This window comes from Tamandua tetradactyla, chromosome 20, assembly GCF_023851605.1.
Source record: "Tamandua tetradactyla isolate mTamTet1 chromosome 20, mTamTet1.pri, whole genome shotgun sequence".
Taxonomy (NCBI): domain Eukaryota; kingdom Metazoa; phylum Chordata; class Mammalia; order Pilosa; family Myrmecophagidae; genus Tamandua; species Tamandua tetradactyla.
In genome coordinates this window covers 49,376,025-49,401,298 of record NC_135346.1, presented here as the reverse complement: position 1 = coordinate 49,401,298, position 25,274 = coordinate 49,376,025, and the positions used below count along the sequence as shown (strand labels likewise).

The window sequence follows — 25,274 nt, the reverse complement described above, 5'->3', positions numbered from 1 at the left end:
GGCGGCTTTTTATATAATGTCAACAATGATGGCAAATTCTCAAATAGACATTGCCTTGTGCCAGCACAACTCTTCTGTGCACTTCTCATGCCTTTGGTCATTTCATCCTTACAACTGCTCTGCAGCAGGATGTTCTTATTAATCCCATTTTACAGGTGAGAAAATGGAGGTAGGTGACCCTGCCAGGTGAAGCCACCTTGCAGGATAAGACAAGATAAGTCACCCGCCCAAGGGTGCAGAGCCAGTTAGTGTTGGAGCCAGGATTCCACACCAGGCAGGTGGGCTCTGTATTCCCTGGTCTTAGTTAGGGTGACCAGCTGTTCCGATTTGCCTGGGCCATCCTGAAAGTCCTGTGTCCCAAGAAATCCCTCAGTACCAGGCAAGCTGGGAGGGTTTGTCGTCATCAAGAACCAGGAATGGTGACTGGAAACTTTTCATTGGCTGTCATGGAGGCAGATAGAGGAGACAGAGGTGAAGGCCTGCAGGGGCAAGGGAGATTGCACATACTTTTATTGCCACTTGTTTGAGTATGCTTCAGTGGATTCTGCTGCCTCTTCAGGCCAAAGTGCCCAGTTGGCCCAGGAACCATGTGGCAGGGTCAAGCTGCCTGGCTTCAAACTTCAGCTCCACCCAGCTGTGTGATCTTGGACAAAAATTACAGTCTCTTCATTAGTTAAGTTTCCTCATCTGTAAACCCGGAACAATATAAGTAACTGTCTCATTGGTTGAGGTCTAAGTGTGAGAATATATGTAGGTCATGCTTAGCACGACACATGGTACATAATAAATGTTTGAGAACTGACAGCTATTATTAGTGCCATAATTTTTATTAAAGTATCTTCAGATGGTAGCAAAAAGTTCTGGCTGGCTTCGGAGAACCTTTGATTTGCACTGGAATTAGTGACTAGAAGGAATGGTACACTTTCATCCAAAATCAGATCGGTAGAGTAGGTTTAGCAAAGACCCCAGGAAGGTGTTCTCCAGAGATTTCAATGGAAATGAGAAAAATAAGGTGATTTCCTGAAAGTTACATGAGTAAGATCTACAGATAATGGATGAGACGGTAATCTACAGAATTTCCTTAAAACACAAGAGGCATCTGAGGTGAAAATATAATGGACCACAGTATTTAGAGGTCCCAACTGGGCTTGAGGATGGTAAGCAAAACGGGGTTGGGAGTTCTGCTTGGGGCATGAAAAGGGAGCTCATGGAGCAAGAGAGAGTCGCAATCAATTCAGACACATACCTGCTCAACTGAGGGGTGGGAAGTAATAAGCCTACCGGCTATGAGTGGGTGCCAGGTGCTCAGCCTTCACATACCTTATCATTTCATTGAATGATTTCAAGGACCATATGAAGTAGGTATTATTTTCATCATTTGTGATTGGAAAATCCGACGCTCAGAGAAGTTAATTAACTTGTCCAGAGCCATCATCACTGCAAGTGGTAAATCAAGTGTTTAAACTCAGACCTGTCCAACTCTGAGCCTCTACTCCTTGCTCCCCTCCAGGCAGGTAGGATTCTACAGGGAGATGGCAGCCTCATAACATCATTCTTCTTGCTTTGATTTCTTGGTCCCCAAGCAATCTTCTGATTTTAACTTCATTTCTTGTATAGATTTCCCTTTAGGGAGAGAATACACGGAGCAGGAGACGTGGGTTTTCTTCACCGTGAATTAATGAATTGCCATTTTGGGTTTATATGTGAATTTAGGTAGTGTGAGGGAGTCACTCTAGTGCCTGATCCACTCTGTTGACACAAGTAAATGGTGTTTCTGAGGCTGAGAACCTGCCATGTACCATGATGACCCCACCAGGTGAAGACATCTTATAACAACCTGCGTGAGGGGGAAGGGGATTCCCAGCCAAGGCGCTGGTCTTGCTCTCCCACTCCACTTCCCATCCCTCATGAGTCTAGCCTGCATGAGAATGGAAAGATCAAAAGACACCTGGTGGAGAAATAACAATCCAATATCAAACATTTACTTACATTCTACAGTGTGCCAAATTCTGGGTTAGACACATGCGTTTATTCCTTTATTCCTTCATAAGTATTTATTGATCATTGACTGTATGTCAGGTCGTTTCTATGCATAGGACATACAGTGGTACACTGAAGGGACAAATTCTTGATCTCAAGGGTCTTACATTTTAGAGGGGAAGACCAATGATAAACAAAAAATTAATATAGTACGTGAGATGGTAATAATTACTATGGGGAAGAATTAAGCAGGGAGAGGGATGGGGCTCAGTGTGAAGGGGCTTGCTGTTTTATATTGGGTAGCCAGGGAAGCCCTCACCAATACAGTAATGACTTTGGTGACAACCTAAAGGGAGGCAGGAGCAAGTGATGCCAAGATCTGGTGGTCCGTAGTCCAGGCAGAGGGGAACAGTAGGTGCAGAGGCCCCGAGGGACACACAGCAAGTTGGCCAGTGAGTCTGGAGCAGTGTGAACGAGAGGATGGCATGGGGACAGAGTGATAGGGCAGGGCTCCATAGTCCACTGTAAGGATTTTGGCTTTTATTCTGAACAGAAAAGGGTGAGAGGAGCAACCTGATCTGACTTGCCTCTTAAAGGATCTTTCTGGCTGCTAGGTGGAGACCAGACTGAGGATGAGGTGAAGACAGAATCAAGGAGGTTGACCAGGAGTCCCTGGAGGCTGGGGCAAAGATACAGGTTTGTCTTGCTGCCACAACTGTACGTGGCACGGCTAATTCTAGACATTTCCCTACACATTTCCTCTGAAAGGAGAGGCTTTGGGGACACAAAAGTAGAAGATAAAATACATTGTCAGTAAAATATTGCTCCTGTTGATGCAAACAAATTAAACTCCTCAGTTGGGAATTAGCAAAGGAGTGAGGTTGGGGGGCTGGATTTCATAGCGATTCTGCCCTCCTCTCTGAGTGGCTCTTCCATATTAAAGACAGCATGCAAGGATGAAGGGAGAGGATGGCTTGGGAGCATCATGTTGCATGAGGACACACATTATACAGAGCAGGAGAGCGCAGAGAGAACAGAGAGGTCACAGAGGCTCTGCCTGCAGTGTGGGGATGAAAATCTCAGGCAGGACAGTGCCTACAAGCCAACTCCCCACCTTTCTTAAAGTACCAAGAGGCAGCACAGATTCAGTCAGTTTCTTGGTGGCAGGGCCTCCCTGGACTACCCCCAGGTACCCTCCCACCTTATTGTTCCTGATCTTTAAATCCCTTTGCATCCTCTTTATCCCTATAAGGCCAGCTTCACCCATGTATCTGAATTGTGGCACTCAAACACCCTTCAACACACACACACACACACACACACACACACGTGTGTGTGCATGCTTGTGTGTGTGTACATTTGTTGTGGTTCTCCGTCAAGCCTTTCTTACCAACCAATCCCTCCCAATCCTCTGCAGACTTTATCTCAAAGCACTAAGTTTCAGATGACTTCATACAGCAGCCTGTATTAGATCCAGTTTTACGCTATTTTTTTTTTATACCTTTTATAAAAACAAAAACATTTCAGTCTCCCTGGTTTCTTCACCCTGCCTTCTTTTCTCTGGCTTGCATGGTGTCTCCCACCCTCTGCCCTTTGTCATGAATCCAGCACCATCTATCATGTGGCTTCTTCTCATCCATCTACCCTGGGTAACTCGGAACCGACAAGAACTTATACCGCTCCTTGAAACTCGATTTGCACGTCGTGTCCTAATTTATTTAACACTGTTTTTTTTTTTTTTAGCTGATCCAAGGGCATCAGAAGAACCACTCTGGGTCTTTATCTCCAGATTTTGCAATGGTCTCGATTAGGAGGTAAATCTAACTGCGGCACTGCGTGAGGAGTAAGGAGACTTCTGTTTTCTGTAAGCGTGTAGACTGTCAGCCAGAATTCCAACAATCTGCCACGTGCTATTGTTAGGTGCTATTCTTCAGTTTTGCATGATGAATGTGCCCTTAGGAAGGCAAGGGCTTCCTCTTCGAAATCCTCTCCTTTACGGAGAAACAAAAAATCCCTCCTTTCAAATACATTTTAAACATGCAAAACAGCCGTCTGCTTCTGCTAAGCCACATTGTAGCTAAATGGATAATTGAATGGTGACTAGGAGATGCTACTCAGCTGCTAACCTGCAGAGTTTCCATACATACACGCTCCCAAATTGCAATGGAGCAATTCCCAGGAGGCAGAAAGCATGACTGATTTTTCCAATAAAGCTGCAAAAAATCGATAACTCTTGCAGATGGAATGCTCGCATCTCTAACCATCTCAGAGTTCCATCTACCTCTGCTATTCCTCCCAAACAAGCCTCTGTCTTTACCTTGGCACATGTTACCGATGCCATACCACCAGGCTACTGCCTGCCTGCCATTCCAGTTCTGCTGAATGCACCTATTAGAGAGGACCCGCAATGTGTCTTGATTTAGAGATGCTTGGGTTTTCTGTGGCTCTGGGAAATGTTGCTTAGCTTTTCCAGAGCTCCAATAAGTTCTGATTGATGTATGGTTGCACATGTCTGCATGATTAATGGCACATGCAAGGACTTGGGGCTTTCAGAGGTCACCCTGTGCATCTTGAATAACACAGGGCAGAACCAAAAATCCCTTGGATGAGAATCCCGCCCCCACACAAATGCAATGGCACAGCTTGCTTTCCTCGACATTTCCTGATACTTGGGGCTTCTCCCTAATCGTGTGTCTAAGGAAAGTCACCTCCCCCAAACAGATATTTTCAGGAAAAAATGGGAATCACTCTACTATCTTGGCTGCTACTCTGGAAAGCGGCATACATACCAGGCTAAGTAAGAAGACTGTGCAAACGAGAAGGCTACTGCGCTAGGCTCTGATGGAACTTCCAAGTTCAAGGTAGCCAGGCTATGGTGTGAAGCAAATTAAAAGTCCACGCAAAATATGCTACAGAGTGCAATGCTGTGGTTGAGAATTTAAATGCACCAAAGTCAAGAGATCTGAAATGATGGTTCCCACAGCAACTATAACTCAGTTCTCTGGTGAATATAAAATTAACTTTATTGCAAAACATGCTGTTCAATTTACGCCTTAATATAGTCGTGGCAGAGTTACAGTTGCTGCGAGAACGCTAACTCTGAATTGTTTTGAATAATTAATTTAATGAAAAGTTGGTGGAAATGTGAACTCTGATAGAAAGTCAACTGAAATTTAGGGAAGTTGGCTGATTATGCCTAGGCTGAGAAGCACTGGGTCAGCTTCAGGGTCGGAGATTCCCATGGTGTCTCTGTGGCCTGGAGAGCACTGGTAAAACTGACACACCCAAAGAATTGTAATAGGAGGGTCATCTTCCATGGCCGAAGAAACACTGCTTCTGGTCACCACTGCTGCCACTCCCAGGGGCCCCTTTTATTCTGACTTCATTGCTGGGCTCTGCAGAAAGTCCTCCTGCTGCCACCACCTCAGGAGCAGGTGATCAAAATAGTGCAATAGTGAAGCCCGGACTCTGGTCAGGGAAATCAGATTTAGAGCTCACCTCCACCTCTCATTGACAGTTTAGCCTTTGACAAAGAACTGAGCCTCTCTGGACCAGTTTTCTCACCCGTAAAACAGTGGTGATGAGTCTCCATCTCACAAAATTGATATGAAGATCAGCTGAGGGATGGCACATCAAAAACCCATCAAGTTTTGTCGTAAGTACTCAATAATTGCTAGCTGTTATTATCTACAAATTTATTGTCAAGCCAGTAAATTAAAAGTCCTTACATTTAAAAATGTATCAAAAATGACATCCATTATTTGGACCGGCTAGTTATTTCAGCCCAAACTGATTTGGTATAAAACTGAGCCAGCAGTCAGGGATGACAGAGACAGAAACATGAGGTAGCAGGAATTTCCTTCACTGTAGACACAATAGTGGGTCTACAGGAAAGACACTTAGGGCCGCTTCTATTGAAGTTCTAGAACCAAATCAATCTATCAACTCTTCTTCAGGATTGGTGTTTCTCTCTCTTTTTTTTTTTTTATCATCTCTCCCTCTCCCAAGGCCTCTGTAGATTTTCCCCCCTGATCATTTCCTGCCATGAAATTTTTGTGCCACAGATATACTGCATATCTGTGCTCATGCATTTCACATATATCTTTGTTTTATATACGAAGAGTAAGATTCCATTCTCGTTGCAGAACTAATTTCCACCCATAGGGGGTGATATGGTCCCCGTTATGAATGCACACATTTGCTCATGGGTAAACTGATCCCTTGTTCAAGCTTGCTGACTAAAAACTTAGGAGAAATCATTTATTTACTAGACGACTCCCTTTGCTATACCTTCTTTGAACCCAGTTCTCTAAGGCTGCTGAGAAACACGGTATTTTTGTGTGGTAGCTTCCCACTCTCTCTTTCTCAGCTTTTTTACTCAAATACAACATGATATCTCTTTTTCTCTCTTAAATGACTCTGGGAGATCAGACTCAGCATCTCTCAAGACGGCCCAGCACTTACTGAGCACCTGCTGTATGCCAGGTTCCACGGCAGGGAAAGATTTAGGTTCTTTTCTGAATAGCATCTTTTGCTGTTAGGTACCAGGGCCAAACCAAAGAAGCTGGCTCCGCCAGACATCACCTTTCGTGGGAGGGACTGTTAGGGTTTTAATAGAAAGAAGTAAAGCAGCAGCCTGGGAGGAAAAGCAAATTAAAAGGAAAACCCTCAGCAATGTGCATTTTTAGCTTCTTGAAGATATTCCCAGCTTGGCTTGAACTACTTTCTTTATAGATCAGCCACGTGCTGTTTTCAGGACCTCTGCCTTCTCCTTCTCTTAAAGTCTTGGCTTGGGGGCATTAAACCTCACTGTGATTAGTATCAGTAACATTTTAATGTTCCCTAAAAGACATGATTTTATAACACTGCAATCATTTGCTTTTACTGCTCAGAAAATATTTTAAAGTTCCATCACTAAGCCTAATTCAGTCTCACAGGCAATGGAAGCAAAAATTTAAATGTCAAGGCAAAGCCGACCCAGGATACTGAGATCAGGTAGACAAGATACAATTTAGAGAGGCCTGTTGGCCTGGCTGTGTAATAAGCCCAATCTGGAATTTCTTCTGATACCTGAGAAGGGTGGAAACTCCAGTGAAGGAACTCCCTGCTGACCAGTGGGTCTGCTTGCCTGAGCCTCCCCAGTCCCGCCATCTGTCATTGAGACTCAATTTGACCTGAAGGCTAGTTCCGCCTGATGGGCTCAGATTTGCTGGCAGACCTGCTGTGGGTTCACTTGAGCTGGTCCTCCCTGAGGACAGTCTACTGCCTGACCAAGATGACTCTTTTTTGGTTTGACTGGATTTGGCAGCACTGAAGATACATGTGGCTTCCCTGGCTTTTTTGAATTTCTAGAATGTCACCCTGAGGCTGTCACGACAGAGATGTCCTCATACAGTGACTCTTAAACTCCCAAGAAGTTATGTTTGTGTGCATGTGTGAAAAATACCAACTATGATTGATCTGTCTGATACTTAGGTGGGCACAATGATAAAGATATGCCTCAGCTGACCTTTGAAAGTGTGTACTGTTTCCACTCTGAATGGCTAAGTATAGGATAAAAGTTGATTTTTCCCAAACCAGCACAAAAGCCATTGCATTATATACTTGCGTATGCAAAGAAATGGCTTAAAAGTCTCCATAATTTTAAATCTTCAGTTTTGATTTTAATCCACTGGGGAGAGTGACAACCTCAATCTTGATTCTGAATACTCAATCAATTCCTGGTTCTGACTAGACCGAGGAGGGGTTTCCAGTGCTTTTCTGTGGGATCCTTAAAGTTTTCACCCCTGGAAAAGATGGTTTCCTTTGACTTTAAAAGAAGAGATTCACGGGATCAGATGGGAACCTGCTGGATATGTCAGCTTTTATTGTTCCAATGCCGATAGTTCCAGTTGTTTCTAGCACATGCATTTCAAATGGCCAGGTGTTTCTCTGGTTTTGCATCTGCCTCTGGAGGAGGTTTATGGCATGCCCACATGCAGAAGCTGTGAATGATTACACTAGAATAGCATGCTGGGAACTGCGCCCAGGAATCAGTAGCCTGATCTGAGAAAACTGGGGAGGGAGAGCCAGGCAATCTAGAAAACACAGGATACTTCTGTGTGTGCTGCCCTGGGAAAAAGATCAACAGGTTTACACCGCTGTACTGGAATCTCCTCTCTGGCCCATGCCTGAAAAGCCCAAGGAATTCCTTGAGTAGAGCAGGACATAGAGTGATCATGTCCATGAAGTACACAGGGGTACAGGCTGGGCAGGGGAGCTGGGCAGCAAAGCCCCCAGTCATTGAGGGGAAAATGATGACTGGAAAACAGCTCAGTCACTGTCAGGTGAGCCAGTCTCTCTTGAGTGTCCTACCCAAGGCAACCCAGAGAAGACCCTCATTCCTACCCTCTACTGTACTGCTCTAGCCCCATTTTGGCTGTTTTACATGGCCACTCCTGGTCATCCACTGTGGCCAGCGAGAGGGTATGCATGCCATCTCCGTATGGGAAAGACCTCTTCTTCAGAGTTGAAATCCTCATAGTCTACGGAAGAGTAAAGGATACAGGGACAACCTCCCCCCCAAGCAGCATGAATTATTAGGCATTGTTCATAAAATACAGGTATCCAGCATGCTGAATACCCAGTTGGAGTTTCTAGTGCTGGAACATTTGCAAGAGTAGCATTTCAGAGCATGGCGTTAGACCAATGACCAATGTTGAGACGTATTGCGATGGGTGTGGATATGCCATGCTGAACCTGCCGAGAAGCTGGATGGGGATACACACATGCATGCACACACAGACGTGTACACATTCACACGCGCACCAGGAACTTGAGACTGACTCAGTTTGCTGGTATATATCATTGAGACTTGGGGTGCTGCTGTCAACTGGAGCAGATGGAAGGGAGCTAAGAAGCCATCCAGGGTGGCAGAGGAGGCAGTTATGGGAAACCTTGACCATGCTTCTTGAATGCTGTATTTGCCAATTGTTTATAAACCCTGCATTTAAATCAGTGAGTCAACCTAGCTGCCTCATGTAAAATGCATTCTGTTGCTGCTCATTGTGTTTCAGGGCAATAGCTACCTGCCTACCTCACAGGCTTGCTGTGAGGTTTACTGAGGCAACACAAAATCTTTTGAGCTCCTTGGAGAAAATTCACTATGTAAGTGCAAAGTGTCACCATTGTACCATGGTAAGGAGACTCCCACCAACTTCAGCCAGTCACCAAGGAGAGTTGGGCATCCAACAGAAAGAGCCAGAGCGGTCCCAGTCTCAATCTAGGCATATGACGTTTCCTAATTCAATATTAGTTTTCTGCTGGGTGTAAGTGTTGGTGGCTGAAAGTGGGTGGCCCACTGGCCCTCAGCCTTGTTGGAAAGGCCCGCACAGCGTTTTAAATAATTTTGACTTGCCTGCTGACATTTGAAAACTGGAAGAGTATGCAGAACAACCCTGCTGTATGGTTTCTATTGAAAATCTTTTGGCCAAACATCTCCGCTTGATGACATTCTGCTGGAGCTGGGTTGTGGCTGCCCTCTGCAGCTGCGGCAGGCAGGATAAAGTTCACTCCCCCTCCTTCTGTCTTATCCCCTCTCTAAGTGCTCTTGCCTCACTCAGATTGTTCTGCCTCTCCCATGTCGGGGTATCTGAGTTTACAACTCTCTCTAAAGGTTCTGCCCTCCTTGCTTTCCCAAAGCCAACAAAGACCCTGGATTTATAGTGTCCCTTTCTGTCCAAATCCAGGCTAACTCTTCTAGAAGAAAGATCTGCCCATCCACCTCTTGCCAAACAGAAATGAGAAGGCAACACGGCTCTTCCCACTCCCTCCCCTTGTGAGTAATTCTACCTTAAAAGCTCAAGGTTTTCTTACTTAGAGATGTCCGACCAGTAATCCAACTAAATTAGATTATAAGCACCTGAAGGTTTTCGTAATAAATAAAAATATAGACATAGCTAAGAGATGATGAGATTTAATTAATGAGTGTTATTTAACAGAACAAGTTGTGCCATCTATGTAGGATTAAAAGATAAAACAGGATGGGAAGGGAAATCAAATTTTAATGAGTTGCCATCTTCATTTGATTTAACTAAATTTCCTTCGTTGTAGGAAATATTAACACTTATGAGGGAGTCATTTGTGTGTATGCACACAGTTTGATACCTGACTGCTTTCTTTGAGGTAATTACATTGTGCTACAAATGAATATAAACTCCTCCTTGAAGCTGAAGGCATCCATCCTTACACTGATCTCCTTGGGAAGCTGTGAGCGAGGGGCAGTGTCAAAAAATAAACCAAAAGCTATTGGCAGAAACACCAGGAGGGGTATCCTGTGTTGTAAAACAGCAAAGTTTCATGTGGTTAAAAGGTAGTCGGTTCTACAGTTCCTCAAACTGCCCTCCCTTTCTGTAAGCTCCGTCTCTCTTGGCCCAGCTGCCTCAGAGATACTCACAGTGAGCTTATGTCCTACCCAGCACAGCGCTGGTACACTGTAGGTGCTCAATAAATGCTTCACGAATGAATGAATAGAGTTCTCATTGCTCAGCTGGAACTGGTCAGAAGAGTGTGGTGCCCAGCCGTGGCATGGGGTGACATACAAGCAGTTTTCTTGTTTATATCTATAATGCCCCTGTTCCTGGAACTGGCAGCCGGATGCCAACTGGGCCATTTCTATACCTCTTCCTGCTTCCCCTCGCTCCCTGCATGCTCCCTTCTTTAAGGAATGGGAGCCAGGTGTCCCCCTGAGCTCCTTTGGGAAGAGTGAAATGAGGGGAGGGGCACAGAACACCTGGACAAACGCATGAGTTTGGCTCCTCTGGCCTCTCTTTCTGGAGTTTCTGGTCCCTTGTGGTAGCTCTGTGTGGCTGCATGTAGTTCTACTGCTTTCTTAACTGCTCACGCTGGGAAGACAGATTTGGGAAACTATGGTACAGGCATGAAGGTCTGGCGTCAGCTATTCTTAAACTAACATTTAAGGAGTGTCAAGCACTGTGTTAAATGCTTCGCGCAGAAGATCGCATTTTGTCCTCACAATAGTAGGATATAAATATCATTATTCCCAATTTACAGAGACAGGTGGGGGGGGGGGTAGAGAGTGATCGAGGCTAATGGAAGTTCAATAACTGGTCAAAGGGCACCAACTCGTAAGTGATGGAGGCTGGATATGAAGCCAGGACGCCGGATTCCAAAACCCATGTGGATTCCTTTGCTACAAATCCCCCCACACTGTCTCCTGTTCTCAGAATGCCCAGTAACTACTCTAATAAAGCACTGACAGTACATGTTAGTAGTTAGAAGTTAGTAAAGTGAGTAAAATGCTTGCATTTTACAAACATAATTTGGAAGACACTGAAAGTTTAGAGTATTGACGTACAGTATGTGTTTCACACTGTTTACTTCTGGGTATACTGTTTTCTGTGCTAGACTTCTCTCTGATATGATAACATTTCCTGTATTTGGATCCCCTGAGAGCAGATCTGTAAGTGAATGGATACAGATATTTCTTGGCCCCATTAAATGGAAATAAATGTTAAATCAGTTCATATTCAAAGTATGATAGCAACATACTTAAGGGACCAAACTTCACTTGTCTGTATTCCCTGGATTAATAGGGAAAAGCTAGTTTCTCTCACTGCCTCCAATAGGTTCATTATCTCCCCCTATTCACAGGAATTGCAATCAGCAGTGAAATTGGGGCTTCCTGTGCTCCCACACACCTAACAGAGAGAAACAATCACACCACCCCATTGCCACGATGCTCTCTGCAAAGCAGAAGCCACTGCTTTGGGTTTTGTGTCATTAGAGAGAACGTGTTCTGGCCGCAGCAGCGTGACTGGTGATCAACACTTGTAACTTGTTGGAATGAAACCTGGTGCAAACGTTGCCTCTGTGCTTGCGGGGTGGTTATTTTATAATCTTTGGGGCTCCCCACCCCTTTGGCAATTGTTTCTAGACAACTAAACAAGGCTGTCTGCCAATCTCTCTTGAAGTTAAAGCAGAATTTAGAAAATAAGGAAATGTAATTCACACTTATCAGAGCACATCACTCAGTGTTTTCAGCTTTAGACAGATGACCTTTCTGGAGCAGCATCTAAGTAACATCACTGCTAATTTGACCGGGTGCTGCTGCTACCAAACTTGGGATTTATGGTCCAGGATTCTCAGTTCTTTTATTTCCTCAGGGACAGCAGATACATGGGGCTTTATGCCACTAGAAGGTGGTTTAATGCCTCCCTTCCCTGGGGTCTGGCAGGAGGTAGTTTTTGTGATGTGCACATTGGGCTGCATGATTCGAGGGGCAGCTTGGAACCTGCAGTCTGGGAAATACTTAAGCAGCTCACTCCCCATTCGCCCTGCGATGTGATCAGTATGGAGGTGGGGACGTCACAGGGGCTTTCTGATTTGCAGTTGAGCTGGCTGAAGCTGTACTCAGCCTACAACATAAATGAGGAGGACCAAGGAGATTTTCTTAAAGAGCTGGCCATCTAAGATGTGGGGGTCCTGACTGAGTGTAAACCAGGATTCAGAAACTGGCTGTGATTGATGAACTCCCCATGCCCAGGTCTATGGAGGGTATCTGAGTGTGAGAGGAGACGAGGAAACATGAAAAGACCCCACAGTGTCTGATCCACAGCCTGGTGTTGGGACAAAACCTTGGTGAATAGGAAGAGCTGAAGGCAAACAGTCAAGGGCTATTTTCTCAAAGGAATGTGGGACACACTTCTACAGCTTTGGGACCTAGATGATTGAGTCTCACAACATGGGGGAGTGTGACATTCCCTCCGCCACTGTGTAAACACAGCAGGACTTCCGTAGGGCGGCCACTGAAGAGTGTCGTTGGACTCCAGACACCTCTCCCCAGCATGGGTCCTGGCAGTAGGGAAAGTGCTGGAGGGTTCCCCAAAGTGAATTCTGTAGATAGCAGGCTTCAATGAGGGGAACAAGCTTGAAGAATATGAATAGACTAAAGTGAGACACCCCTGGAAACTTCAAGAAATATCTGGGTGGGTGAGGGGGGCAAATTTTGTAGTCGGGACGAGCCACGAAATTGGAGAGGTGATGTTAATGATGTCTTAGCTGTGAGACCAGTGTGGAGGAGTTGGGGGCAATCTGGCCTCTCTTGGTCCTGGAATGGCCTGTGATGAGACAGAGCGTGTTCCTATTCCATCTCAGGAACATCTTGTGTCACCTGCCCTAGGCCAGCTCACTTGGAAAACCTCATTCCTCCTCTGCCGAAGTAATTTCTTCAATTGACGCTTGTTGGCCAACAGACGCCAACCACATCATCAGGGGTCTGAGAATAGGAAGAGTGGATTCCCACCACGGGGTGAGGTTGTCCGCAGAGACTCCCATAGTGACAGCCACGGGAAAAGGCTGGTCTGGCTTCTTCAGGATCTTAATAACAGGCTGGTAGCTTTTAATTACTTTGCAGATGTCGTAGCATACCACCGAGGACCAAACAGTCCTCTCCCTTACTGATTACAATGAAAATATGTTTTTAAAAACAAACACTTTACTTAAAACTAGGGATATTTTTTTAATTAGAGGGAAGATTAACTAAATGCATTTTCTCTTGTAATTTAATCCATTCTAATTATCCTGAGAATGTTTATGATGAAATACTTAAATTCCTCCTAGCTGCTATTTTGGGTAGTTTCTTTCTTTACTGCCCAATGGAAAAGCTCAGAGACGACCAAGGATGTGATGGTTTTCTGCAGGCCTGATTATAAAGCTGCAGAGAAATGCACGAGTAGAGAGGATAAGGAGGCATGCCACAGGACCCAAGTTTGACTGGCGGGTTTTCAAAACTGATGACACCCCTTTTACCAGAGCCTTTTAAAAGCTTGTAGAATGTCATGACAGAAGAGAACTAGTGTAGGATTGAACCCCATCAGGCAGCTACCTTGAGAGGAAATGCCAAGTCTGTTTCTTACATGACCATCTGGTATACCCCGTGTGGCTCCTGAGAACCCCGGAGACGAACCAAGGAATTGCAAAGACTGCCCAGCTGTGACATACGGGTCATGCTCCGAGGAGCCAGGCAATTGCAGCCTGGGAGGAATGAGGGTAATTGGGAAGTTTATTGGGCTGAATGGGGACAGGGAATCAGCTGGAGTCTTGAATCTCTGCAGTGCTCTGTGTGCTGCCGAATGAGTCAAAGCTGGGCCCTTTAGGTTCTTCCTTGATGCACAGAGCTAGTGCAAATATAATCCTAGACCCCACAGTCATGAGAAGTGAGAAGGAATAAGAAAAGGAGAGACCAGGACAGTTTATTCTAAGAGACATTGACCAGCAGCAGTCTCAAACTTGAGAAATGCCAGAGTCCTTCTTAAAGCAGAATCTGGTACCTTCCAAACGCCTCAAGATTATGTCTGTGATCCTTGGTTTGAGGAAGACGGACTCAAAAAACAAAACAAACAAAACAAAACCCAAACTGAAGTTTTATTCTATTTGCTTAATAAGAGGATTTCAAAATACCACATCAAAAGAGAAATTTCATCTTTTTAACTGTTCTTACTATGAAAATGAAACTCAGAATTAAAAACTAATTGTCATAGATGATTTGGCTCTCCCAGAACATATCCAAGAGGTTTAGTTTGGGAAACTTTGGGCTGAAGTGACAAGCCCCAATTTCACAGTCAGTCTCTACTAATGTAAGGATATTCAGATATTTGCTTGGGGTAGAATTGGGGCTATTGAGTAAAATAAGGAGGTTCAATTCCAGTTAAGAGAGGCATGTTATATTTCTTTGCAAGAACCGGGTGCTAACAGATTGTGCAACAAGCCTTTGTTTGGGCCATGGAAAGTGGGTAGGTAACATGACACAAGCTGCTTTTGGACTAGAGGCTGATGTATGAAATACATCAAGAGAAGTTTATTTTGAAGATCCACATTCACCCTTTAATTTAATCTCACATTGGTGATTAATAATGGTAGTGATGGTGGCAATGATGATAATGCTGGCGATGACATCAGCTCATATTTATTTGGCTGTTACTTTATGGTAGGTACTGTGCCAAACACTTTACATACACGCCAGGGAGGCAAGTTCTCTTACCCCCATTTCACAGGCAAAGAAACTAAGGAATATAGAGTTTAGGAAACCTGCCAGGATTTGATCCCAGGTAGATGTACCTAAAAAGCCTGGGTTCTTAAGCCACTTTGTCATCTTGTTTGCACTAAGAAGAATCCAAGCGAAGTGTGTATAGATAGAGGAGCCTTTACTTTGAGGACATTTATTTTTATCAGAAAATACAAATATAAATGGATAAAGCAGGACCTGATTACTCAAACTATGGAAAGAACTTTTTTGGTGTAGAAAAGGGTTCCCTGGGGAAATTGGATATAAGTTGGAGCTGAGGTGAAGATAAACAAACTAACAAAAAGCACAGTTTGCTACCCTCAACAATTCAACACTGCATCAGCTGTAGCTATCGCTTTAACATCAAGTCTTCAGTGTATATTATGGGAGCCGACACTGATTCTCCCTTAGAAGAGAGAGAGAGGCTTGATTGTGTTAGAGTGGCTCATTCACATGGTTTGCATCAAAAGTAATAAAATCCTGGAAATGGACAGGCCCTTAGAGAGCCTCTCATCCAAGCGTGGTCTAAATTCAGCTAATCCCATGCTGCATTTGTGATATTTGCAATATCTGGACTGTTATTTACTTAACGTCTTTCTTTAAATTTACTCAACTCTACCTCACTATCTACTCTCACCACTTCCCTAAGCAACAATACCTGTATAATTGTGAGTTTGATGTGCTAGTTATATTTTTCCTATATACTTATTTTCAAAAACCCCACACAAATAGTCTATGAAGCATATTTGCACACCAATGAAAATCATCTCATTTGTGTACCACACTCTAGAAATCAATTATGTGCTCCAACCCCCTCATTTGCCACACGAAAACACTGAGATCAGGAAGGTTGGGCGACTTGCCCCACAGCCCACAGAATGCTTGTGGGAGAATCAACCCTGCAAGGCAGATCCTTTCTTTTCTCAGCCAATCTTGGTCCTTATGACACCACAATTAATCAGATAGCAAAGGAAGAGAAAGATGCCTACCCCCAAAAAATCTAAGGGAGCTCAGCTTCTTGGGACCCTTTTTTTGCTATACCTTTCCCAGTGATGTCATCTTTCATGCACATTGTTGGATCCTTGATTTACAGGAAGCTCGAGCGGCAGAGCATTCACCATCCATTAGGGCAGCACACCCCATTTTTCAACAGCTCCTATGCTGACATGTTTCCCTTTTCTTTGAGTCTGGAATCTTCCATACGTTAACACTCATGCCCGGATTTCTGTTCCAAAAGTTCCAAACTATTTTAAATTCTCTGTTCTCTTGGGAAGCCAGCAAATCCTCAAAGCAAGAAAGTTACTTGTTGAGTCTGGTCCTGTCACCATGGGGCACAGAGTAGTATATCAACCAGTTCCTCAAACATTTTAAGGGGATAGTACAGAGCATGCCCCAAATTCCTGCTTGTCATAGAACTAAAACACCAAGAATTCTCCCTGTTTCCTTTTTTGCACGGGAGTTGATTACCTGGGCAGATATGAATAAGTTACATAGGGAACAATATTCCATTTTAACTGCAGAATAGTTGAATCATAAAGTTAGGGAAAGGTTTGTGTCTATCTTGCCCATTTCCAACTTGGTGCTGAAATTCCTTTGACTTCCAGGCCAAGAAAATGAATACTTTCAGGGGTGAGCATCTTCCTACATGTAATACAGTTTTAAACTTTCATTTTGATTTATGTTTTTGCAGTGAGGTGAAAATGTGTGCCTGTAACTTCTGCCACACGATCCTTGTTCTGGGTTTGGGAAAGAAATCTGGGGCAGACCAAGTGACCAAGAAATAAAGAGAACTTTCTGGGTGCCTGGTGATGGCTGATCTGCAACAAGAAGGCTCACATTTTGGCCAAATTATGAGAGAGAGAGAGAGAGAGAAAATCAGCAGTGGACCATCCTTTGCACACTGCTCTAAGTCTGCCCACAGTCTTTGACAATAAAAGGTCATCACTCCAGGCTTTTAGTTCAAAAAGATGGACCTCCTAAGACTGGCAACAGCAAGAGACCTTGAAGGAATAGATCCATCAACCAATCAGAGAATTAGTTGCTTCTATAGACCCTGGAACTAAGGATGGTACAATATGGCTAATCCAATCTCAGCTTGCTCTCACTGGTGAGTTATGAAAGTTCAAATGTGCAAGGAAAATAGCTACAAGAAGGGAAAAAAAAAGATTTTCACAACTTAGAATGAAACTGGAATGAGATAGAGAAGCAGCTGTACTGAGCCCGCAATTGGTTAATTTCTATAGTTGCTTTCTTCCCACCTGTTCCCTTAGTTCCTAAGTGCTCTCCCTCTTGGACTGTGACCCTGTCTCTTTCTGATTAGAATCTCTTAATCAGCACATCAGATTGTCGCATGGCTGGTTTTACCTTGGGTAAAGATTCATTTTCCTTATTAACATCACAAGAACCTATTTCTTCCCCCAATCTATTAAAGAGGAAAAATAGAAGCGCCCCAAGGCAGTAGAGGCAAAACAAAACTGTTATGACTTGTGACACACAGTCCTAGCAGTCCTCACGACTGTGAAACACGATCATAAGTTCAGATCTCCTTAGAGGAAACAAAGTTGGAATAGCCAGCACAGACACTGCTCGCTGCCTAAACATCAGACAGTTCACCCAGGGTGGGGAGGCGCCCAACATTAGTTTGTACTATTTGGAGGGGATGTCTGAACAGCCCACATTTGGGAGATAATTGCAGCATCCTCAATTAGCATTTAGTTTCCCTCCATGCATTCCCTGGCAACGTGAATGTTTGTTTTCCTGGTATTTTGCTAACTACTCTCCCCTTGCAACCTGCTAAAATCTACTCCATCTCTTTGTGACGTAAGAGATGCTTATATGCTTATTGCAGGCCATAGTGATTTTGACATAATAAAAATTATAGGGTTCCTTCATGCCCTGATGTTACAGTCTTTGGATGGCATTCTGAAGTTATATTTCCTATATGAATACAGGTGGGCAAATAGGAACAACGATCCATTTTAGAAAAATATTTAAAGAAGACTACCCTTCTAACCACACAATGTGCATTCTGATTTATTCAGAAGCATAAAGGGCAGCCCGTCCATATATTCCAAAGTTATACATACGTTGTGGTTGATTTAGATTCAAAGCATATCTCTCAGCTACGTAATTCTGTAGATACTGGTCAAATTTTGCATTGTTTCTTGGTTGAATTCAATCTATGGAGGAGTTAGCGCTGTTAGCATTGAAATGTTAAATTTTATATTCAAATCATTAGTAATAGGTACTACATTTCCAAATATAAATAATTTGGTTGGAAATTACAGAAATGCGTTTGACTAAATGTAGACAGATCCTGGTGCTTCTACTTGCCCAAGTTTCAGAAGTCAATGCTCTTATCTTCATTCTATGCACCCCTCCCCCCACTATCACCTTGCTTCCTTCAACAAAATAAATGCAAGCCTCAAGCACTGATGCGAATTGTTCCGTTGACTATTTGCAATGACCCCAAGAAAACCGTCTCACTGTGACCTTTTGAAAATACGCCACAGACAATTCAAGTGCCCAACACTAACCGCCCACTTCTCCACCGTACCCCGAGTCTCCCTATGCATTGTTTGCCCACCAGGTGCCATTTCATTCCTATTTATTTTCTATTTTTAAAATATAGCATTTGAGGCTCTGCTTGGAAGGACCAAAGAGCCCCCCCGCCCCTTTCCTTTCTGTCAGTATCCCTGAGGACAAGGACTGATTCTGTGCTTGTAAATTGTGGCATTTACTTAAAATGAATTGACAGGAGCGTCTGCTCAAAAGCAATGACAAAAACTCCACGAAACAGCTCTGGAGCCAAAGGTTGAAAAGAAAAAGAGGCAATTATGTGTGCATGAACATCTCCCTAGCTTTTGAATAGCAAATTGCACCAGCCAACGTATATCTGGCTTTTTTGAGAAAACCCCAGTAAATATAACTGTGAGGAGATAGCATACATCCTACTAATAAAACCCCAGAGCCCCGATTTCTCATAAGAAAAGGCTTTGATGATAAAGACCTCTATAAGTTACATAGCAGGAACTCAGAGTTCAAGTCACTAATCAGAGTTCTGAACAACAGCCTGTCCTGGACCATCATCCTCTTCATTTGGGGAGCTTTATGCGGCATATAAATTTGCACTTTCTCTATCACTCTCAAGAACTCATGCGTGTCAGCTCATGGAAATGTGAAATTTGAACCAAACACTTCAAGCAGCAGAAACACCTTTTTTCGATTCATCTCATCCAAAGGGCTAGCTAGAGCAAAGCATCTCCTGTGTTCTCTCGCTGGCCATATCCTCACTATTCTCTGGTGAGGCCAAAATTGTCATCTTCCCATCTCCTTTTCAAAGGCTTCGGAGACATTTCAACCCAACTCTTGTTTTCTGCCCTCACCCCGTCTATGATGTCTGGTCCTTTGCTCTTTGATATCCTTTTCCTGACAGGGGCATTGACCTGCTTCCCTTCCCATCAAGAACTGTGCAACTTTCTAATCCAGGGGTTGGCAAACACATTCCCCAAAGGGCCAGATAACAAATGGCTTGGTGGGCCATGTACTCTTGGTCACAAATACTTGCTGCAATGTAGCCTGGAACGGATGCCATGTCAACAAGTGAATTTGGCTCTGCTCTTATAACACTCTGGTGATGGACATGGAAATTTAATTTCCTTTAACTCGCATGTGCCACAGAATATTTTTCTTTTGATTTTTTTCAACCCTTAAATTGTAAAAACTATTCTTAGCTTGTGGGCCATACAAAAACAGGCAGCAGGCCAGATCTGGTCTGCCGGCATGGTTGGCCGACCCCTGCTTTAATTCATTGGGGCTGCACTCTTATGAGCTCTTTCCAGAGTACAGACAGGTGTAGGGAGGAGAAAGCCAGCAGGTTTCACCGTGGGAACACTATGCCATTGGCAGATGTGGGAAGGGGAGTGACAGCGGAGGTGAGGCTGGACCCTGTGACTTGAGAGAAAGGGAGAGCATCTATTTGAGGACTGTTGACTGGCAAGAGCTTTTGGGGGTGGAGGACAATGGGAACGTAGAGTGAGCAGGGGTGTCTTTATCTAAATCACACTGGGCACCTCAAGGAACACCCTGAAGAGTTGAAGCTACTGTTTTGAATTCTAAGCTCTCTTGGTATCAGGCTTCACACATCCCTCCCCTTGAAAGTCTCCTGAATTATCCCTCAGAGTCTGCAGGAACTGAAGATGAAAGCAGCTGGAGGTGGGGGAGCAGGGGGAGAGCAGGAGCTGGAGCATCATTGAGAGATTGCAAAACAAGTCACTGCCAACAGACTGTCCCGGCAGGGTCCCGGTGCTGTGGTTGAGTCCCTGATTGGCAAGCTGCCCCTCGGATGTCCAATTAGATGGAATTGGGGAGATCTAATGCAAAGCCCACTTCATCTCCATTCTCCCCTCCCTGCCCCCAATGAACAGCATGGGAAACTGAACCTGATCTCCTGAGTCAGCCTTGGCAAGCTCTTGTCCTCATCTTTCACTGGAGGTGGCTGGGGTTGGGGGCTAAGACAGTGGGGGCCAAACCCAACAGCCAGAATCAAAGGTAACTTTGGGGTGGGGCGGGGAAGTCAGCGGTTTGGTTTGAAACTGCTCTGAGGGTTTCCTTGCAGGCAACTGGATTAGCCGGCTTGGCATGAAATGAATCCTGGGCTTGACCTAATTAAATAATGAAGGCAAAAACTGGAGATTAAATGATGCTCGGGTTGACAACTTTGTAAGTCAAACTGTCTGAGAGAGGCAGAGAAGCCAAAAGCATGGTTTCAGATCACCTCAATTCAAAGGATAATTAGTTCTACTCGATTCAGTAACCCCAAATCACAATAATGACAAAAAAAATGACAAAAATCAAAACAAAACTTCAAAACTCTTTCTTCTTAATAAGGAAAATTATCTTAAAAATTATTCTTGGTCAAGAAGCTGATATAGAGAGGTGGCTGAGTGAGAATGAAATGGGACCAGAGGTTAAGACACTTAGTGATGGGAGTGGTAATGAAGAGGGGAAGAGGCTCAAGGATGAAGTTTTGGGCCAGCAAGTTGCTCAAACCTATTACAGTGGTTCCTGGCCACTCAGGGAAACCGGGGAAGCCTTGCCTGCATCTAACTGATCTGAAGGTTACATTGTTGCCAGCAAGCAGGGATCCAGTGATCCAGCCAGCTGGGAGCATATTTGCAAAGGCGAGGCTTGCATGTCACAGTGATTTGGGGAGCCTGAGACCATCAGGTCCTGACAATTTCCCATGCATGCGCATTTCTCCTTCCCCAAGATCAGTAGTTCAGATGGGTTTTCTGGCCTGGTCAGGTCCCTTTACTCCCAAACTGGAACTCTGGAATGAAGGGAAAGACTTTTTCTCCAATCAGGGACCTTACTTTCCCTTCCCTATCCCTGGGAGATTTGGAGAGGCAGCAGGAGTGTTGGGGAGCACTTGTGTCCCTGAAGGAACAGCCAGTTGCAATGCACGACCAGCACTATCGATCTACAATTTATGAAAATAAAGCAATATGTGCCTGTTTCGGTGCCTGCCGTTTGCCTACCAATGGTGCAGTGTTCACCATTCCAGCCCTCTCGGCATTCACATTTCCCATCTTTACAGGTCCCGTGCTCAATGCAGCGGGGGTGGCACACGCGCTGGTCACAAGCTGCGCCTGTCCAGCCCTCTTCACAGCGGCAGGCTCCCCCGATGCAGACGCCGTGAGTGCCACAGTCTACTGAGCACACTTCTGGAAGAAAAACAATGATTACAGCTCAACACCACAGCTGGTGAAACCCTCCATTGGGGGCCAGACCACACCACATGGCCTGGGCCCCTGGAGCTGGCCCCAAGGCCCCAGCGGTTATGTCATCTTTGGAGGCATGTCTCTCCACTGGCTGGGTATCAACTCATTCATTTTTTTTCCCTAGTGCAGTGGTCCTCACAGTGTGAGCCCTTGACTAGCAGCCTCAATCTCACCAGGGAACTTTTTAGAAAAAGTGCAAATTCTCAGGCCCCACTTGGACCTACTGTGTTAGAAACTCTGGGAATGCAGCTTAGCAATTTGTTATAACAAGTTGTCCCGGTGATTTTGATGCTTACTAGAATGTGAGAATTGCTGTGCTAGAGCTTGAGAGCATCCCAGAAGGAGGACAGTCAGTGGCCATCCAGTTGGCAAAGCTAACTGGGAGATACCCACCTGAACAGATACCTCATGGGGCCCGGCTGCCTGCCCAGCTGGATATCCCCCCTGGAGAGTCTGAACTGACCAGCGGCCTGACAGGCCAGGTGGGGACCCCACAGCTCCATCCCCAGGATGACCATAGACCCACCGGGACCCTGACCGGCACCTTGGCGGCAATGACGAGCACGGAATTTGTGCTACCTTTACACAGTCTCTTTCTCAAAGGAGCTCAAAGTCTTTTGTGGTTGGGGAGGAGACAGACAGACAGATATTCACTCTCTGGCGTTCCAGACCTCTCACTCGAGGACAAGCACGTGCCAGACATCCATCCTTGCAACAGTCCACTGAGGGAGGCATGGCTCATTATCCCAGGGGAGGGAAAACCAGACCAGGAGTGTCAATGACTCACTCGAAGTCACACAGCATGTCTGTGGCACAACGAGGACTCCCATCTAGGACCTACCCTCCATCTTCTTCAGAGATTTGCCTGGACCACCAGCATCAAAGTTGAAGCCTGAGTCAAGCAGGCTGAGAAGACATCCCAGAATAGCCCATTTTCAACTGACTTTTTTTTCATTTTTGGAATGAAATATTCATTTTTCTCCCATTGTAGGCAAAGCTTTGCATATATTCCCTTCTTGATTGCCATGGCAATCTGACAGCTGTCTCACTACCCAGAGGAAGGGGGTGGAATGATGATGGTTTGCTTGGATAGGCACTTGTCAGTGGGAACGGAACCGTTCTCGGAAAGGTTGGGACTGGTTTGAACTGTTGAACTGTTTCGCTTTAAGGTCACTCGGGAGGTAAGACACATACTCTTAATTTTAGGAAAATAAACTACACAGCACAACTTCATTATTTTCCTGCCACCAGAGTATTGCAGAGCTTTATAACATGTTCACACAGCACCCCGAGGGAGCCTCTTTTCTAGTTTATAGGATGTTCTATTCCGTTTGTCTGGACTGAATTGTTCTGTTTTGTTTTCTGGTACCTTTAGGGCGTGTACATGGAGAACCTATAATGCAAATGGAAGCATACCTCCTGGGCACCTCATCCATTCGCGCTGATGGACCTAACGAGGCACAAGAACCCAAACACTATTCATTTTGTCTGTTTGCTTTTTTCCTCAAAGAATACAGATTCCTTGACTGGGGAGAAGAGAGTAGGAAAACCACTAGGTAATTGATAAAAGTCCTCTTATTCCGAGCGGGGTGGAAAGAGTACATTCCCATTCTTTTGGGCTCCTGGAAGGAACCTGGTGGCGTGAGTGTTGGGCAAAGCAAAGAGAAAACCTCTGGGCTTACCAGTGGAGCAGTCGGGACCCATCCAGTTGGGATCGCAGCTGCAGAGGCCTGTGTCGGGGATGTATGTGCCATGCCCACTGCACTGGTCTGGGCACTGGACCCTCGCAAGCTCACAGTTGAGACCACCCCAGCCGGGGCTGCAGAGACATTCTCCATTCACACAGACCCCATGGCTGGAACAGGTGGGATCCAAACAATCAACTGAAAGAGACAAAGGGAAGAAGTATCATTACTCATGGGGCCCAGGCCACAAGACACTGGCTTACCACCGAACGGACCAGTGTTTCCCCAATTCCGCACACTTGAAAGTAAGTGCAACAGCCTAGGAGATACTTACACATTCCTTGAAGTGTATCTATAAAGAGTAAAAGGCTTTGTGTCAAAACGTCCAATCTCGAGCTTGAACAGAATGTAAGAGAACAAAAGGGGACTTCTCAAGCAGTATTAGGAAGAATCAGACATAGAGGTGACACTATCAATCCTGTACTCATAAATATTAGTACCTTGACTAAATGTAGCAGAGCTTCTGAACCTGGAACGTGGATACCTGCGATACTCCTACATGTACTGCGAAACCCAGTTACCTCTCATGAGAAACGAGTAGGGAAGCTCATACTAACTTCACTAATACTTGACTTTGGAAGGTAATAAAAGACTTAGAAATAAAACTGATGAAGCTCATAAATGAGTCACTTTCCTAATTGAGTTTCACTTAGGCTAAGTCTAAAATTCGTTTCCATTCTCAGAGCACACCTGCTGAAGGAGATAGTAAATGTGCAGGGTAGGTAGCAGAGGTAAAGTTGGATGGGGAAGTGACCTCTCAGACAGGGTACTCTTCCTGCAGGGAATCATGAGTGGACTGGATGGGTGAGTTTCTTTGGGCATGGACCTGACCTTCCTCCAGACAGTCAGTGGGAGGGATGAGTAAATGGGCAGATCCAAGTCATTGCCACCTGTTTGCTTCATGGTCTGATTGCTTGGTTCTCTTAATCAAAGTGGCTACACATCCAGGGGGTAACTAGAGATTGCTACTCTGAATCAATTCAAAGTGAGAAGAGTGAGCTGCAAAAGGCTCATTCTTGAAGACAGAACTTTGACATCCATCCAGCCTAAAGGTTGGATAAAGAGGGCTTTTTAGAGGCAGACCAGCTTTCTTAGGTATACCTACAAAATGATGCATTGCATTTGGAGACAAGGGCTCTGCAAAACGTGGGTTTCTATGGGGAATCATGCTCTTACAGAGGGCTCAGATATCACATTGTGGACCAAATAAATGTGGAGATCATATCACTGTATTTGACTAAGACATGCATTTCCCCCATTTTAACTGCCCTACTATCAGGCTTATTGGTCTGGATAAAAGCATTTGCTTTAGCCATCATCTGGAGGCACGGCTGGCCTGACACCACTTTAAACTCTTTTTTTGAGGTTTTGAATCACACTGAGAGTGTCATTCATTTCCTCGTGCGTATGCGTGCCATCTTGTGGTTCACATTCTCAGAGAAGATTTTTTCACTCCTAAGCCCAATGTCAAGATTGAAATATGCCAAGTTTTGGTCTTTAAATAGTTCACCATTACATTGAGGTGGTTACCACTTAGAGTTCAGCTTTTTGCAGTGTTTCCCATTATACACCCCTTGTTTTTCTTTTTTCTCTCTTTCTTTCTTATGGTACACAAAATAATAGCTTTAAAGTTGATGATATCTTGGCTCCGATGAAAAACAACATCATTTAGATTATCCATACCACAAACGGGGGACATCAGCC

At 44.7% G+C, this 25,274-nt stretch overlaps 1 protein-coding gene across 8 annotated transcripts in view; it reads right to left on the bottom strand.

Annotated features, from left to right (window-relative positions):
• Positions 1 to 25,274, bottom strand: part of TENM2 (teneurin transmembrane protein 2) — a 652,889-nt gene that overhangs the window by 109,978 nt on the left and 517,637 nt on the right. For 7 of the 8 annotated variants that reach the window (XM_077137592.1, XM_077137593.1, XM_077137596.1 and 4 more), the window contains 2 exons: positions 23,508 to 23,708; positions 21,583 to 21,768 (listed from right to left, as the gene is read on the bottom strand). In XM_077137592.1, the coding sequence (XP_076993707.1) occupies positions 21,583 to 21,768; positions 23,508 to 23,708 (387 nt within the window). The remainder of the gene's footprint in view (positions 1 to 21,582; positions 21,769 to 23,507; positions 23,709 to 25,274) is intronic. The other variant, XM_077137599.1, reaches the window with a different exon arrangement.